The 16,445-nt window shown below is 42.6% G+C and overlaps 2 protein-coding genes across 2 annotated transcripts in view; one reads left to right on the top strand and one right to left on the bottom strand.

Annotated features, from left to right (window-relative positions):
* NR3C2 (nuclear receptor subfamily 3 group C member 2) overlaps positions 1–16,445 on the top strand; it is a 651,149-nt gene that overhangs the window by 294,332 nt on the left and 340,372 nt on the right. The gene's annotated exons all lie outside the window — the stretch shown is intronic.
* ARHGAP10 (Rho GTPase activating protein 10) overlaps positions 1–16,445 on the bottom strand; it is a 255,503-nt gene that overhangs the window by 20,945 nt on the left and 218,113 nt on the right. The window contains exons 20-21 of the mRNA XM_075066743.1: positions 13,441–13,600; positions 2,856–2,996 (exon numbers count right to left, since the gene is read on the bottom strand). Of these exons, the coding sequence (XP_074922844.1) occupies positions 2,856–2,996; positions 13,441–13,600 (301 nt within the window). The remainder of the gene's footprint in view (positions 1–2,855; positions 2,997–13,440; positions 13,601–16,445) is intronic.

Raw genomic sequence — 16,445 nt, 5'->3', positions numbered from 1 at the left:
CTTGTAGTTCGATTGTATGGTATTAATGAGTGGAAGCACTATTCTGGATGGACCCTCTGGACTCAGGATGTCGATCACGAGTTCCTCCTGCTCCACCGTCTCCTTGGCTTGTAACCCCAAGTTATGAGCAACCTTACACAGCAGCTCTTGGTGAGCTCTGTGGTCTATTGGAGGTCCTGATACCACTGTGCCTGCCACCGCTTCATCCGGGGATGACGAGGAGGTCAGCAGCTGCTCAGCTTCCTCCTGCTGGTCCCTTTGGTCCCTCTCCCCCGAAGGAGGGGCTTCCAGCTTGGGCCCAGATAGCTGATGCTGGGGCGGCACTGGACTCAGTGCTGGTTTCTCCGGTCTCTCGCTCGGCGATGGCGCAGGCGAAAGTTTGGACATCATAGCTTCCCACATGGAGGAGTGTCGGTGCAGGAACCGGGAGCGGTGCACTGTGTAGCTGGCCCTGGAGGGAGCCCCTTGCTGCTGGTGGTAGGCCCAAGGGGTCCAGAAGAGGTGTCCTGGGGGTCCCTACTGGGGTTGTCACCCAGCCAGGTGTTCTTTGCTGTCCGGTGCCCGGTGCGGGTAACTATATCGGCTCAAGTCAGCGCTGGACTCCGGCGACACCAAGTGCGAAGGCCATGTCGGTGCCGTCGATCTGTGCTGGCAGAGGTCGACGAGCGGCTTCTAGCCAATTGGGATCGGGACCAGTATCAGTGATCTCGAGATCTGGCCCGGGACCGGAACTTCCGGAAGCCTAGGGCAATAGTCGGTTCACCTTCTCCTGGTGCCGGTTTCTTCAGGGTGTCAGAGAGTGTCGGATCCCTTGCACTAATCCCGTGCACTGATTTGCCTCTGGTACTGAGGCTTCCCTCCGCGTCTGGGGTAACTGAGAGTCCACAGACTCAACGCTCGACTGGGACCAACGGTGGCAGCGATGCCGGGAGGGTGTCTTCGAACTGTGCACCATTGCCAGCTTTCTCCTCGATGGCACTGTGGGCCTGGGTGCTGGAGGCGTCTCCCTGATTGGGAGGGGGCTCACCACCAACAACCCAATGAGGTCCTTTGCTGCCTCAAAGGTGTCAGGCGGGGAGGGCTGATCCATTACTCTCTCGAGCCCACTGTCCTCACTGAGTTCACTTATGACTGGACTCAGAGGAACTTGTGGCACTGGTGCCACCGGTACTGGCAATGGTACAATGTCTATCCCACTCTTTCCAGTGCCTGGGCCCTTAGATGGCGCCGGTCTCCTTTGCGGGGAATGTCCACGCCGTTCTTTTGGTTTGGCCTTGGGCCGCACCGGGGAGGATGAGTGGTGCCGGGGCCTACTCTTCTCCAGGGCCGACGGCTTGCAGTGCTTGTCCGGCACCAGGTCTCTTGACGATTCCGGGGCATACCACACTGAGGAGAATGGAGCCAGCGTCAGGTGCTCCAGGCCTGATGGCTGCAGCGCTGCCTCCATCAACAACTGCTTCAAGCGAAAGTCTCTCTCTTTCTTTGTTCTAGGTTTAAATGCCTTGCAAATCTTACACCTTTCTGTTTGGTGTGCTGTCCCCAGGCAACATAGACAGGAGTCATGGGGGTTACTAACTGGCATGGCCTTGTGGCATGTGATGCAAGCCTTAAAACCCTGGGTCTATGGCACACCTCGTGGCCCGGGGCAGGTGCTGGAAGCCTCCAAGCACCTAATCTATCAAGTATCCGCAACAGTAGAATGCTAATGAACTGATAGCAGCTAAGTACTCTAAAGCCAAGGGACTGCTTCTCGTAGGAGAGCAAGAGGTTGTTCCAAAGCCACCAAGGATGGTAAGAAGGAACTCGAGGGGGTCGGGCCAGCGGGGATATATATGCACGGCGCAGTGGCGCCACTCAGGGAAAAGTTTCCCCAGGCTCGTGCACATGGCGCACGCACACCTAATGCGGAATGGATGTGAACAAGCACTCTAAGAAGTAGTAAAGGTCCACTCAAGACAATTCACAGTGTTGGCGTCATTCCCCAAGCAGTTATAACTACCACCCTGAGTAGCATGAGGCACCTTTCTGCTTGCAAATGGCTACATTCTTGAAGTTGTGGTGGTTTCTGCATTACAGTGGTTTTCAACCTTTCATCATGTGCAGACCCCTACACATTTTTGAAGAGAGGTGCAGACCCTATTGGAAAGCATTGACATAGTCTGCGGGGCCCCCAGATGCAGAGCACAGGTTGAAAACCACTGTTCTATGGTGTCAAATATCAGGGCATAGTCATGTTAGTCTGTATCCACAAAAACAACAAGAAGTCCGGTGGCACCTTAAACACTAACAGATTTATTTGGTCATAAGCTTTTGTGGGTAAAAACCCCACTTCTTCAGATGCATTCTTCTCCACCGGACTCCTCACTGTTCTATAGTCATGAGGACTCTTCTCCTTAGACGTAGTCTGTGGACCCGTAGATTGAAAATCACTGCTGTATTACAGTAGAACCTCGGAGTTACAAACACCTCGGGAATGGAGGTTGTTTGTAACTGAAATGTTCGTAACTCTGAACAAAACATAGTTCTTTCAACAGTTTACAACTGAACAGTAGATTTAATACAGCTTTGAAATTTCATTATGCAGAAGAAAAATGCTGCTTTTCCTTTAGTTTTTTTTTTTTTTTTTTTTTAGTAGTTTATGCTTAACACAGCACTGTACATGCTTTTGGGGGAGGGGGGGTGTCTCTGCTGCTGCCTTATTGTGTATTTCCAGTTCGAAATGAGGTGTGTGGTTGACTGGTAAATTCCTAACTCTGAGGTTCTACTGTACATTAAGACCCAAGTTTGTTTTTTTCCTTAGGACAACGAGAAGGAAATAAAGAAAACATCAACAAAAACTGAAATGTATATTGTACCTTTCAGCTGGTCTGTCACTCCCTGTGGCAGAGGTGGGGAAGGGGAAAGATGATGGTGCTGGGGTTTTGGTAGCTGAGGTAGGTGTTGTGGTGGACTGTGTATTCAACCATGAGACCATCGATGAACGAATCTGACTGGGGCTAAGAGAAGAAAATTTTCAGGGCTGCATTAATAACTTTCATGCAATTCTCTTTCACATCAGAAACTTTCCATATGGGACTCTGTGACTACAGGGACTACTGAACTCCTTAAAACTCAAGATTAGTGGGGTTGCTGAACTGATTTTCCAGCCATGGTTCTGAATTTCCTGACAAAGTATTTCTTCTACATGTCTTATATCCCAGGACAAAGACATCTCTCAAACTGATGATATACTCAGTAAAAATGCAAACATTCCCAATTCCTTATGTAATAAAGGCAGATACAGTGGAACCATATCTTGCAGGCTGTTATTTGAGCTGCCACTACCTACGCCTTCACAAGTTTTGACAAATCTATTTTAAGATCTTTTCAGTACTGCACTAAGCCATGTGCGGCTGGAGGCTTTCAAAAGAGGTTGCAGCTATTACAAAGGTGGGATCATGATGCTGGCTCTCAGCACTAGTGTCACATTTGAGCACGGCATGGGCCTTCATGGCCTCTGTCAGTGGCTGCGGAGACGTCAAGAGAACAAAGCCTCTCCCAACGGTGATATTATAACAATGCTCACTGTGATGCTTCTGGACTGAGATCCAGAGGCCACACAACCTGGGCAGTTTGTTGAAGACTCAGACCAACCAGAATCTTTGGAAAATGGAAACTTGTACACTTATGAGTCACAATGAAGTTTTGCATAGAAAGACAAAGTGTAAAGAAACCCAAACTTTTTTCATAACGTTTTTTGCTGAACATAAACAATGTGTTCATCTGTGAACAGAGCTGATGAGAAGTCTCAATGACTTTACCATCCAAGAATATTATATATTGTGTGCGCGCATGCCTGGGTGCACACGTGCCAGGAAGGAGGAATTTCATATGTTAAAAAAACTAAAAGACACAGAAACCTCAAGTTTTTCCCTAGTTTGAATATCATTTCAGGACACACAAAAAAGGCCCAGTGGTTAAAAAAAATGAACATCTGTTTCTTTTTTGGACTAAAGGTGCTGAAGTGCAAGCAACACCTATGTAAAAACACAGTTCAAATGACAAACGTTAGTTACATTCATTTAGGCATCATCAATCATCCTGGAGGGCTAACTATGCTAGTCTGACTACATTACTCGTTACGTAAGGCACAGACTTGTACATACCTGAAAATAGTAAGGCCCCGATTCGCACACTTCAATAGCTTACATCAGCTGAGAGTCTTAAAGTATGTTTGTATTTAAATAAGCCTAACATTTTAAAACACCATATTGATTGTTTTTATTTACTTTTAACATTTCCCACTTTAAAACCAGTGCCAGGCTGATTTCTGAAACCCGTATAAAAGTATAGAGAAAGGGGGGAAAAAATATTCTGGGTTTGTTTACTCTATTGCCAAAATTAAAGTATGTCAGCACCCACTTAAACCACTACATGTAGCAACCACCAACAGCTCAAGGATGTTCTACCAAATGAAGTGCCTTCTAGAATTGCAGATCAGATTTGGCATCCTTGGCTCTCAACCGGTGAATTATAAACACATTCATTCATGAATATTTGGTTTAAAAAACAAAACAAATGTATTACTTTATTTCTAATAATTTAACCAGTTGTACCAGTGAAAAACAACTAGTTTTGTCTGTGCGTGAAAGAGAGGGACCAGGTGGAGGGGTTAGAAACAAAACTTACATTTTTTTACTAAAAATCTCTCATCCAGAAACATAATTCACAAGGACGCACACAACATAAAAGATGAGTTCCCTTTGAGGGTTGGCGGGGTGGGGGGAAGATGTGTCTGGAGAGGGGTAGGGGAAGAAATGAAATGCTCAGATCAATATATATGTCTCGTTATGTGAATTACACTACTGATTATCTTGTGTAGTATCAACCAATAAGAATGCACTGCCCTTCACCTGAGGCACAGTGTAAAACTGAATACAAATGTAGATACATTCTCTGCGAGCCTAATGTGAATCCCATATTTCCAGTGGAAAAACCTTTAGAACTGCAGGCACCTCTGAGCTCTGTGCTTCTCCCTCCCCCCACTTTTTGATGTATTCTCTTAATACAATTCAGCTGTAGAGAAAGCACTGTGGTACTGCTCTTGAATTCGCCTGTCAGTTTCAGCTTGTGGTTACAGATCAAGAGTTCATGGTCTATGATGCAGCAACGAAAAACCCTATTTCTGAACATAACATGGTGAAACAATCACTAATAACAAAAATATGAAGCAGCCACCTGACCTACTTGTATTTTGGATTTTCTTTATTTACTATACTTGACTACCTAAAGAACTAGTGATTTTATTCTATTTTTAAACAGAAGTTTTAACTCAATACAAAAAAATCTTCCAAATGCTGTGCTGCAGAAGCCCCCTACTGCAGGATTTTTTTAAAAAAGGATATTTGTGATAAAGTTATTTACATAAAAAGATATTTAAAGATAAAGTCGTAAGAAAAGCCTTGCTTACCAAGATGATAATAAAAACCTACTAGTATATCTTATCTCAAATTTAACACAGTCCGTTAAAGAAATCCACTCGCCTAAAGGCTGAAATGAATGCAATGTGTTTCCTGTGGAAAAAAACCCTGACATAATCATCTCTCTTTGAGAAGAAATGTTATTGTCTGGTATAGAGAATCGGGGGGGAGAGGAGGGAGGAAGCCTTACTGAAAATAAGCTAGAGATTTCATACTGATATTCAGAAACAAACTCCTGAAAACACGATTTTACTGGATGTTTATCTGGCTGGTTCCTAAGGTAACACAGCTACTAAGGAGCCTCTTATCTTCAGAGCAAGCAAGAGAGAGAGCCTGTGAAAAGAATCTACACTCTAACTTTTTTGGAAACAAGTTTATTTCATAGAAGGGTTTGGCAGCCCTGTGTCCGTCATATCACACTATATTCCTCACACAAAACCCTGTGAAAGTGCTTTTAAAATTGTTTATTACAATAAGACATGTATCAAAAGGTATTGGCTATTTCTGATTCAATATGCCATCCAATATTCTCCAGCACCAGACAACACAATCTATGCATATTAAACTTTCTTGCTGTATGAAAGCTCAGACTTTTTGGTGAGGTGGGGGGTGGGGAGATGCACTGTTGGATGCAGTTCCTACTGTTGGACTGTTGTAGTTTGAGCCAGAGCAAGGGACAGCATCCAAAGGGCTTAAGAAAAAGACCCACCGCCACTCAGAAGGAACATGTACAGTACACAGAGCACACATAAATCTTCTTCATTTGTACAGAAGTGGATCAGCCAACACTGGAACAGAGGTTTCTTTAAACCCAGATTGTGAAGTCTCAGTGGAGCAGCAAACACATTAATGCAATGATCTTTCATGGCAGTCTGGTAAATCTAAAGCATACATCTACAACAGCTGTCCTAGGGTAAAGCATATTATAATTTAGTTAGAACAAAATAAAGTATATGTATATCTGTATGCTACAGCTAACCGCTGACCAAAAGCTGTTCCTCTTCCAGAAATCAAGAGTAACTGTACTCCTTGGATTGAAAAGAGCCACTATAAGAGAAAGAGGAAAATAGTCTGCAATGCATAGCCCATTATTTTATAACACTCCCTCTTGTAACATATATACCATTTATCTCATATAATATGACACAGTGATTCTAGTGCAGTGTTTCTAGCTGCCTAACCCACTTTTTGAAGACCGTCTAGGTGATAGCCAACCCTGTTTCTTGTAGGAAACACATGACCTCAGAGTCAAGTTAAATCATGCCTGTTTCAATGGAGTTGCAAAAATGGTGGGCATTACTGTCCTTGTACCACAAAAGGCAGAATTAAAACAAGTGCCAAATACTGCAGTTTTTGGAGGTGTGTGTGGGTAACTGAGTGGGTGACAGTGATGAAACAATACAAAAATGAGCACAACTAGCGCGTATGATTACTGTATAATTGGATCATGTCTTTTTTAAAGCTGTTTAAATGTGTTCTTCCCTAAAATAACTTAAAGACCTCAGATAATCACACAGAAGGAACATAACAAGGTTCAAGACTGTCATTAAAGTCACCTGCCACCTGTACAGAGCCTGTGAATTTGCATCACCACCCAAAGCTACAGAAAGGAACCACGTCAGTTTTCCAGGGAGATAAGCTGACTGATTGTAGACATAACAAGGCTGATGCGAATTCATTTGGTAGTCAGGCAAATAGGAATAATTATCTCCAAGACTTTTGTTGTGTTCAGGACATTGCTATTTCCTCCTTCTGCCTTCTGACAGCTCCTTTGACACTGATTTTCCTCTTCAGGATTTCAGCCATCCTGAGATTTACTGTTGCTTTGCTTTTATCATTAGTTTCCTCACCCACTGCTCACAGACATCCAGAAAGGCACTCTGTGATGATTTGGGGAATCTGTCTATGGACAGCTTATAAATTCTGATCTATTTTATGAGCTCTATGTATAACTCTAACTCTTGTTATGTAATAAACTAACCAAGGGCTGACAAGGACCCTGTCATATATCACATGCCCCTGTCTAGGAGAAGCTATAGACAAACAAAAGAAGTTGTTAGCATTCTAATAACTGTTCTCTAGCAAGGCAATAAGTATACTAAGGTAAGGTGCCTGAGCTGGAAGAATCCAATTAATTCCAGGTGATCTCAGGCAGGGGATTTTGGAGCAGTGGAATTTCCCCAGAAAAGAGAGCAAACATGAGGTGTTAGTTCAGCCATTTAAAAAACACAGAGATTAGATGAGTCAGGGAGACGAAGCTGAAGAAAGAGAGAGGAACAAAATGAGACAGGATTTTGGAGGAATAAGGAACCTTTTTGCCTATCAAATCAGCAAGTGGACAAGAAAACTGCCTGCAGGAGAGAGGGAGACTCCATATTCTGATGAAACCATGAGGCTCCAGAACAGGGTTCTTGATCAGGGCTGAGATTCACTCAAAACACAAACAGTATGGTCAAATGTAGCCCTGGTCACTATTATACAAACTTCTTTTGTGCATTTCACAAGAGGCACACACATAATACAGTTTGTGTCCACTGTAATGCAGTCACATTGATAATATAATAGTGGTATTGTAATCTATATAAACTAAATATTTCCCATCATACTGTTTAAATATGAATTTATAGTACTATAGGAAAGGAAACAATGAATCCACACTACTGTGGCTCTTTTGGGTAATGTTGACTACTAACTTGGCTCCTGAACACCGAGGTTTGAGTATCACTACTGTGAAGTGCCTAGGACAAGAGTTCCCTGAACTGTAATACAAATAATTAACAGCAGCAACAGTAGCTCTCCAGAACACTAAACAAACATTTAGGAGCTCTGTGTATTTTTTGCTGTGTTCTTAAACATTTACTTCTTTAATAAGGCTGAATATTACTGTTATTCACCTTCATCTACAAAATCCCAAAGAGAGCATTTCCCTAGGCAACTCAGTACAGGAGCACTATTGCAAATGCATCTCTCTTCAACCTTCAGCTGTGAGTGATTTCACATTCCTCTGTTTCAAATTAGGTGGCTGGCTGGCTCAGCTTTAGAGTCTAAGCAACACAGAAAAAAGAAATCACATTGTGTCAGCTGTTCTTCATTAAAGCAATAAAATATTTTGCACTTCTTCATGCCTTGTAGCCAAGGATTTCACCGGGCTTTAAAAAAAGCAACACACTGAAGTAGGAAAGTATCATCCTCATTTTAGGCATGAAGAAAACTGAGGTACTGAGTGATTAAGTGACAGGAGTCACACACCAAAGTCTGCTTCAAAACCAAGAATATCAAATAGATCCAATTATAATTTCTATGGCTTGAGTCACAAGACACTTCCCTTCCACTTTCAGAGGGGAAAAGACACATCACTAGGACAATTCCCTTTTCTGTCTGGAGTTATACGAGTTATAAATTTAAAAGGAAATACAAACTTAAAAGTATGTTAAAAAGTAATATTTTACGATTCAGACTAAAGACAGAATTGGAGAAACAGCCTTTGCAATACCTGAATAATGAGAAAGAGAACACAGTTTTTAAACAGGAGTATTTGGCCATTTTAACTTAGAACAACTGTGACAGTGCAGAGAATGAACACCTATGAGTTCCAGGAAGTGGGTGGGCACATCTGAAAGCCCCTCCCCCAACCTAAAAGGAGGCGTGACTAAACACAGGGCTCAAATGATTTTGGGGAACATCTAATAAGAAAACAGGGACAGGTGTGAGGTCATAAGGCCATAAGCAGGGATCCTGAGGGGGACACCGAACAGAGAACCCCGAACCATGCCCACTGCTCCTCAAAGGTTTCTAGGGAGCCAGCGGACATGGCCCAGAGGAAGGGGCCCAGATGTATGATCAAAGGGAGCAAAAGAACGGACGTAGGCCCCACAGTTTCAGAGCACCTCCCCATCCAGCATCTTCAGCTTGGTTTTATAAATGGCCATATTAGCCAGCACCAGGAAGAGGTTGATGAGAAGGTCTCATGACTTTATGGGGCCACGGACAGGATGTGCATAGATCAGGAGGTGTGGGGAAAGTGCAGCTGGAACCTAACAGAAGGTTCTGGAGGAGCCAGAAAAGGGGTGCAACTTGGTGCATTCCAGGTAGATGTGTGCCAGGCTTTCCCTCACGCCCCTGGAGCCTGGCCATGATATCTGGGGCCTGTGCCAGAGCATGGACAGGACCACTGATTGAGCACCAGTGCCCTCCGCCACAGGGAAAGGCACCGTAGCGGTCCCATCCACCTCTGCAGCCGCTCAGCCACCCTGCCCTCTAAATCTTGCCAGTTCTCTGGCAGAGAGGGATGGGTGGCAGAAAGGTAAACACCTAGATAGAGCACCAGACCTGGACTCCACTGAATGGCCTGAGAAACGAGTGGGAGGGAGCTTGCCAAACATTTGGCCAGAGCTCATTCCAGGTGGAGGAGGCCGCTGAGGAGATGGCTTGGCAGGCCTTCACCAGCAGCAGGTCACCTGGGCCCCAGACCCAAGGAGCACATCATTGGTGTATGCTGACAGGAACACCCACAATTCTAGTTTGCAGAGCACCAACCCCATCAACCTCCTGTGGAGGAGATGGGAGGAAAGGCTCAATGGCCACAGTGTACAGCTGGCCTGACAGACAGACAGCCCGGACACACCCATTGCCCGAAGCTGACAAGTTTGATTGGGTCCAGTTGAGCTTGACCAAACAGTCCACAGAGGCATAAAGCACCTGGAGAAAGCCCACAAAATGGGGCCCAAATATCTATCCCTTTCTTAATGATTCCCTACATTGTTAGCTCTTTTGACTACTGCTGCACACTGAGTGACAGCAGCTATTTCTCAAGAGACATCAATATTTTTGTGTGTGTGTTGGGTGTGTGTGGTGGGAGTGAGATCACAAAAAGTTCTCCTTGCCATGGACTATTCTATGACATGTAACTGAGGATAATCTGTTTAAAGAAAACTGCTTTATTGATAGAAAATAACTTTGGAGCATCTGAAATATCTTGAACTCTGATGCAATGCCCTCCTAGGAAACAAAGCCGATGATTCTTCTGCAGCAATGAAGTCATCCGTTCCCTTATTCACTGTATAGATAATTAATAGCTCCACCGTGATTAATCTCCAACAACTATTACCCACAAGTTATAAACATCGGCAGAAACTTGAGAAACCAGATTCTCCTGCATTCCATCTGCCTTAGGCTCAGAATGGTATTTACAAGAGCTGGGCGGAGAACTGGCTGGTGTGTATAAATTAAAACATTCCACAAAACCACATTGATTTTGATGAACTTCTGCTGGAAACCAGTCAGTTTCTGATAGAACCCTGACTGTCAGGCAGATTTAAACCTACCTGGCTTCCTGCCAGCTTGCCCGGCTTGCTCCTCAGCAGCCTCAGGCTTTCCAATGCCCCTGGTTCTGTGGAGGATTTCAAAATTTTGGGGGTTTGTTCTGAACCAGAATGAAACCAAATTTCTAAATCCTGAAATCTTCCATGAAATTGAATTACTGTTCTGACAAAAATGCTGAGTCAAGATTTTTCTGACCAGTTCTACTACTGACACACTAGCATTGCGTTCGAGACTCACCGCGTTGCCTTTCCTGCAGTACTTTTTGTCCGATTCCTCAACCACTGTGCAAAGTTTCAGATAAATGATCTAGGATTCAGTCTGAAATCCTCCTCCTCAAACTGCAAGCTATCCCTCAGCTGCTACTGCAGACTAAGGCCTATAGCAGAGTCCGCTTTCCATGCACAATCTCTCCTGGGATGGTTGTGGCTAGCAGATCAATGCAGTGGCAAATCCACCAGCTAGTCCACTGCCCTTTCCCCAGCCCACAGCCTTTCCCAACACATGCAGAAAGAGGAAGTGCTGTGCAGAGTACAGTATTCCATGGTGCATCAGGACTGAAAAAGTCCTCCATGCATATTTTCCACAGCCTGCTTCCCTCTCCCACCAACCACTCCCTCATGTGTGAGACCACACTGATTTCCCCATGTTTAAGGCTCTCTGGGTCTACAGGAAGAGGGAGAGAAGCTATTTCATGTAGAATGTGACTGAGAGAATGTGCTGCTTTGAAGCCAACCTGTTAAGTCTCAGCCCTTCCACAAAGCTATGCTCCTCAAACTTCTCAAGAGAGGTGGGTGGGAAAGGCAAACAGCTTTTGACTAATAAACTAAGTGTACGATGTGTTTGCTTATTATTTGCAAACCTGAAATAACAGCAGTACTTCCCACTGAGCAAAAACTATCAGATCCTCAAAGAAAAATGTACAAGATGCAGTAATGCAGAGTTAGGAAAATGCATGGGAGCAAAAATACCAAATGTTCCTCAAGTTGCTCGGCAGTGGGAATGTCTTGCTAAATGCAATTTTCCTAGCTAGCCTGCAGACACACACCTGACAGAAAACCTCAAGAAGAAAAACTGCAGACAAAAGAGGAATTTCATGCTTCTACTAAAAGTTAGCATTTGCATGGAAAGTCATTATGGATCTGCATCACTTTTAACTACAAGCCAAAAAAAAGGGGGTGGGGAAGAGAAAATTACAACCCGATCCAGAGGCAACAGTGCCCAAAGCACATCCACATAAATGAGAGCAAATAGACCCAGCTGTAATTACATGGATGCCTTAAAGACTTTTGTTCTTTCGCCCCATTTGGAAAAAATGTTATTACAATTAATAAGTACTTACCAATGATATATATTGTATAAGCAGGCCAGGCCAGGCCACTCAAAATGTCATTAAGGAAAATATCTATAACAAAAAAGCAAAATCTCTTCCCCAGACTTACTTCATTCACCTTTTTGCCTTTCAAGGTTAGAGATTTTTTCCATGACATTTTAAACTTTCTATGAATAGTAAACCAGGGAATTCACTCAGAGTTTGATTTATGATAAAAAATGTCAGCCTCCTTACGTTTCAGGCGTGGCCGTGTTGTGAATTGAGCCCCAGTGTACTAAAACTTGCAATGTCACTTTTTGCTGAACTAGAATCAAGCTTGCTAACTGCTACAAAGCCTATTCAAGTGACAAACTGCAAATTAATTGAAAATACAGGCATTTTTATATGTTAATGTATTATATAGATTTAAGTCTGTCCTTGAATAGCAATGTTCAGCTCCTATTAACTTTAACAGGTGCTTATGTATGTATCCAAGGACAGAATTTGACCATACATCTTGATGGTAACATACTACCACCCACAGCTACTACAGCGTATAGACACTTCTTCAGGGTAGGTATATGGGGGACCCAGTGGTTTGAAATAAAACAATGGTAATGTATTATGCACAGAATACTCTACAAATGCAGTGCCTAAATAAAACAGTGTAAATCATGAAACCTCTAGTAGTAAAACACCTTGACTTTCCACAGAAAAAGCTAAAATATAATTTAGCACAGTCGTTCGCAACCAGGGGTATGTGTATCCCTGGGGGTACGCAGAGGTCTTCCAGGGGGCACTCAACTCATCTAGATATTTGCCTAATTTTACAACAGGCTTCATAAAAAGCACTAGTAAAGTCAATACAAACTAAATACTGCTCTATATATGATACACTGAAATGTAAGTACAATATTTATATTTCAGTGAATTCATTTTATAATTATATGGTAAAATGAGAACGTAGGCAATTTTCCAGTAATAGCAGGCTGAGAAACTTTTGTATTTTTATGTCTGATTTTATAAGCAAGTAGTTTTCAAGTGAAGTGAAACTTGGGGTACACAAGACAAATCAGACTCCTGAAAGGGGTGCAGTAATCTGGAAGGGTTGAGAGCCACTGATTTAGCAGATATAATTGTCGGATGCAGAACTGTATTTTGAGAACCATTTTGCGACATGAGACAGATCAATTTTTTATTCACTTACTCCTTCGCTCCCCACAGTTGTAGCAATGGAAACCAAGTATAAATCACTTCAAAAAGTTACTTGGTTGCACCCAAAGTAGGCGGAGAGAAGGTGTCAGTGCATCTGTCTCCTCCTTCAGAACCAACTGAAATAACGTTACTTACTGATTGGCTGCCCAGTCCGCTACGTCTCCACTCTCCAGAATAAGGTGATTTTTGTCTGGCTCAAGGGGGCTACTGGAGACTGCAGGTGTAGGAGAGTGAGAAGAAAGAGAATCCATACTGCCAGTAGGAGTGTCCTCCCTGGGAGGGCTGTGGTTGTCAACTAGAAGAGGAAAGCACAACAATACAACAAGTAAGGAAGATACAATTTAAAAAAAAAAAATCTAGTGCACCCTAAATTACTTAATTATCCAAAGCACATCGTATGTTACAGTGAAACCTTTACAAGAAACAACTTTCAGTGTTACAAGTATCCCTCGCCCCCAAATACACATTATTAGTATCATCCAAAAGTATTTCCAAAACTATGGAACACAGTTTTGCTCCACTTTTCTTAGAAGGTTTCCTCTGCTAAGCAAACTAATTCTGGCATTCCTCTGAGTGGTAATTTATGACAGACTTCCTGTTCAGACTGGGATCCTTTGGGTCCCCTATATTTGTTAGCTTTGTTAAATAAAAGAGTCTTAAAACAAATAATGTAACACAAACTCTCGGGAAATGATTTTTCACAAGATAATGCAAAAATCATAATTGTATCAAATGCTAGACTGTGGAGTTTACAGAGGTCGCAATAGGGAACAAACAGACCATTGTGAAACACACAATATCTTTAGGACATTTTAGAGTATTGCTACTGCTATTCTGTAATTAACCCCACCATTTTCTGGTCGGCTAATTGTTTTATACGCCGCTCCTAGAATATCACCTAGTGTGTAAAATATTCAGAGAAGATTTATTTAGCTGGCAGCTTTGTTTCTCAACCACTAGAGACCGTTTAAGAAACAGAGCATCTATTTCATCACAAACAATGACGAATAAAATTACAGGTATGCCGCGTCATTGTGTATGAGATTCTCAAGACAAAAAACACGTCCCACATTGTGGTGTTCTGCTTGGATCTATCTATTTAGAAGACAGCTTTTCATTTTTATATGTACAGTTAGAAATGTCTGGAGAGCTTACAAATATTACAGTACCCAGCATAACAAGGCCCCAATCCCTCTGGGTGCTATCATAATATAAATATACACTAGTAATAATATTCAAGACAACCTTCACAGGATTCCCTCATTCATTCTCTCACTTCACCTCCATTCTACTCCCACTAACATACGCCCACACATACCAGAGCAGTGGTGATTAATACGATATTAAAAATATTATATAGTGATGACACCCTCAACCTCATCATCGAGTTCAACTCCTTCAGGCAAAAGCTACAAACCCCAAATCCCACCATGCCATGTCTATATAATTATCTGATCAATGGTCTCTAAATTGTAGCATTAGTTTGAGGAGCTGCACATTGCGTACACAGCACTCTACATGAAAAAAAACCCTTACAAATATGTTCTAATTCAATAATTGACATAATTAATCCCCACAGAGAATGGCTCAGTTTGATACAACCTAATCTGAGTTGAGTGTTCTACTGTTTCACTGATTTGATTTCCTTTTTTTTTTATTTTTTTAAATTTAAATATTGTCAACTAGGAATACCTTCAGAGGATAAAAGCCACTGTCCTCCACTTCACAACTACTTTATCCAAGTCAATTTCTTCCACTGAAATAGCAGAAACTCATCAAAACAGTCAACTCCTGCTTTCCCAGCCAGCTCTTCACCATCCCCCTTGGTAATTTTGAAAGAACAGCTTCCCTAGAGATTAAAATGACATACAACTAAAGACACTCAAGTGATAAAAAGTGATCATCGGAAAATTTCTCCCTAAAGTAGCTGCTAATTTAAGGATCTAAATTAGCTTGTAGTAGCAAAAGATGAAATTCTGAGGAGGAGAATGCTAACCTCAGAAAATGACTCATTCATATTCTAGCCTAATCCCGCTCACTCACAGAGCAGCTGCACTACCTTACTGCTTTGCAATGATACTTTCAGCTTATAATTCTTCGACACTGCCATTCTAATTTGCATGGCATGACATGCCATGAGAACTGTACAAACGTCAGGCAAAAAGTAATTCATTACATCTCGTTTACAGGTATACATGTCAAAATGATAAACATATTCTAAAGATTAGACAGTAATTTTGTAATCTTACTTCGTAAGGTAATTTAATTCTTTAAAACTAAATAAACTAAGTTGTAATGCACATTTCCCCTTGAAGTCTTGCTTTTCAGACCCAGTTACACTGATGGCAAAAGATCCTCAGTCAACATAATCACACTGTTTCAGAGGATTTGTCTGCTTCTGTGATTTGCTAAACATTTACAATCATAAACCATCAAATGGGAATATAATCTATATAAATGCACGCAGACAGGTCAAGAATATAAAGAACTTCTATGAGTGTGCAAATACTCAGCAGGAGGGTTGTTTTAGTTTACAGGTGGGCTTGGCAGTGCTTCCATATTACAAGTTGCATGTATAGTATGCAGTCCTTCATACACAGGGTGAAATCCTGGATCCACTCAAATCAATGACAAAACTCCCATTGACTTCAATGGGGTCAGGATTTTACATGTAGATTTTACAGTTTGTCACAATTTCTTTCCTATAGCATAAATATTGATATGGATGTGCCTTCATTAGCCTAAAACAACATACTGCATTGTTCCTTCTATTAACACAAAAGATTTTTTGCTACACATAGATAATATCAGTGTTAGGCCTTGGCTACACTTGCAGGTCTGCAGTGCTGGGAGTTACAGCTGTCTTCGTACAGCTGTGTAGGGAAAGCGCTGGACTGTGGCCACATTGACAGCTACCAGCGCTCCAGTGTGGCCACATTTGCAGCATTTGCAGCGCTGTTGGGAGTGGTGCATTATGGGCAGCTATCCCACAGAGCACCTTGTCCCATTTTGGTGCCGTGGGTTGCAGGAAGGGGATGGAAGGGTGCGGGTCATTCTGCTTCCTGTCCCAATGCCCCGTGATGCATCGCTTCACATCCCAGCAGTCCCTGTTTTTCTGTCCACGTTTGGCACCATTGTGA

This window comes from Chelonoidis abingdonii, chromosome 5 (assembly GCF_003597395.2).
Source record: "Chelonoidis abingdonii isolate Lonesome George chromosome 5, CheloAbing_2.0, whole genome shotgun sequence".
NCBI classification, from domain to species: Eukaryota; Metazoa; Chordata; order Testudines; family Testudinidae; genus Chelonoidis; species Chelonoidis abingdonii.
This window is presented reverse-complemented; position numbering and strand designations above follow the sequence as displayed.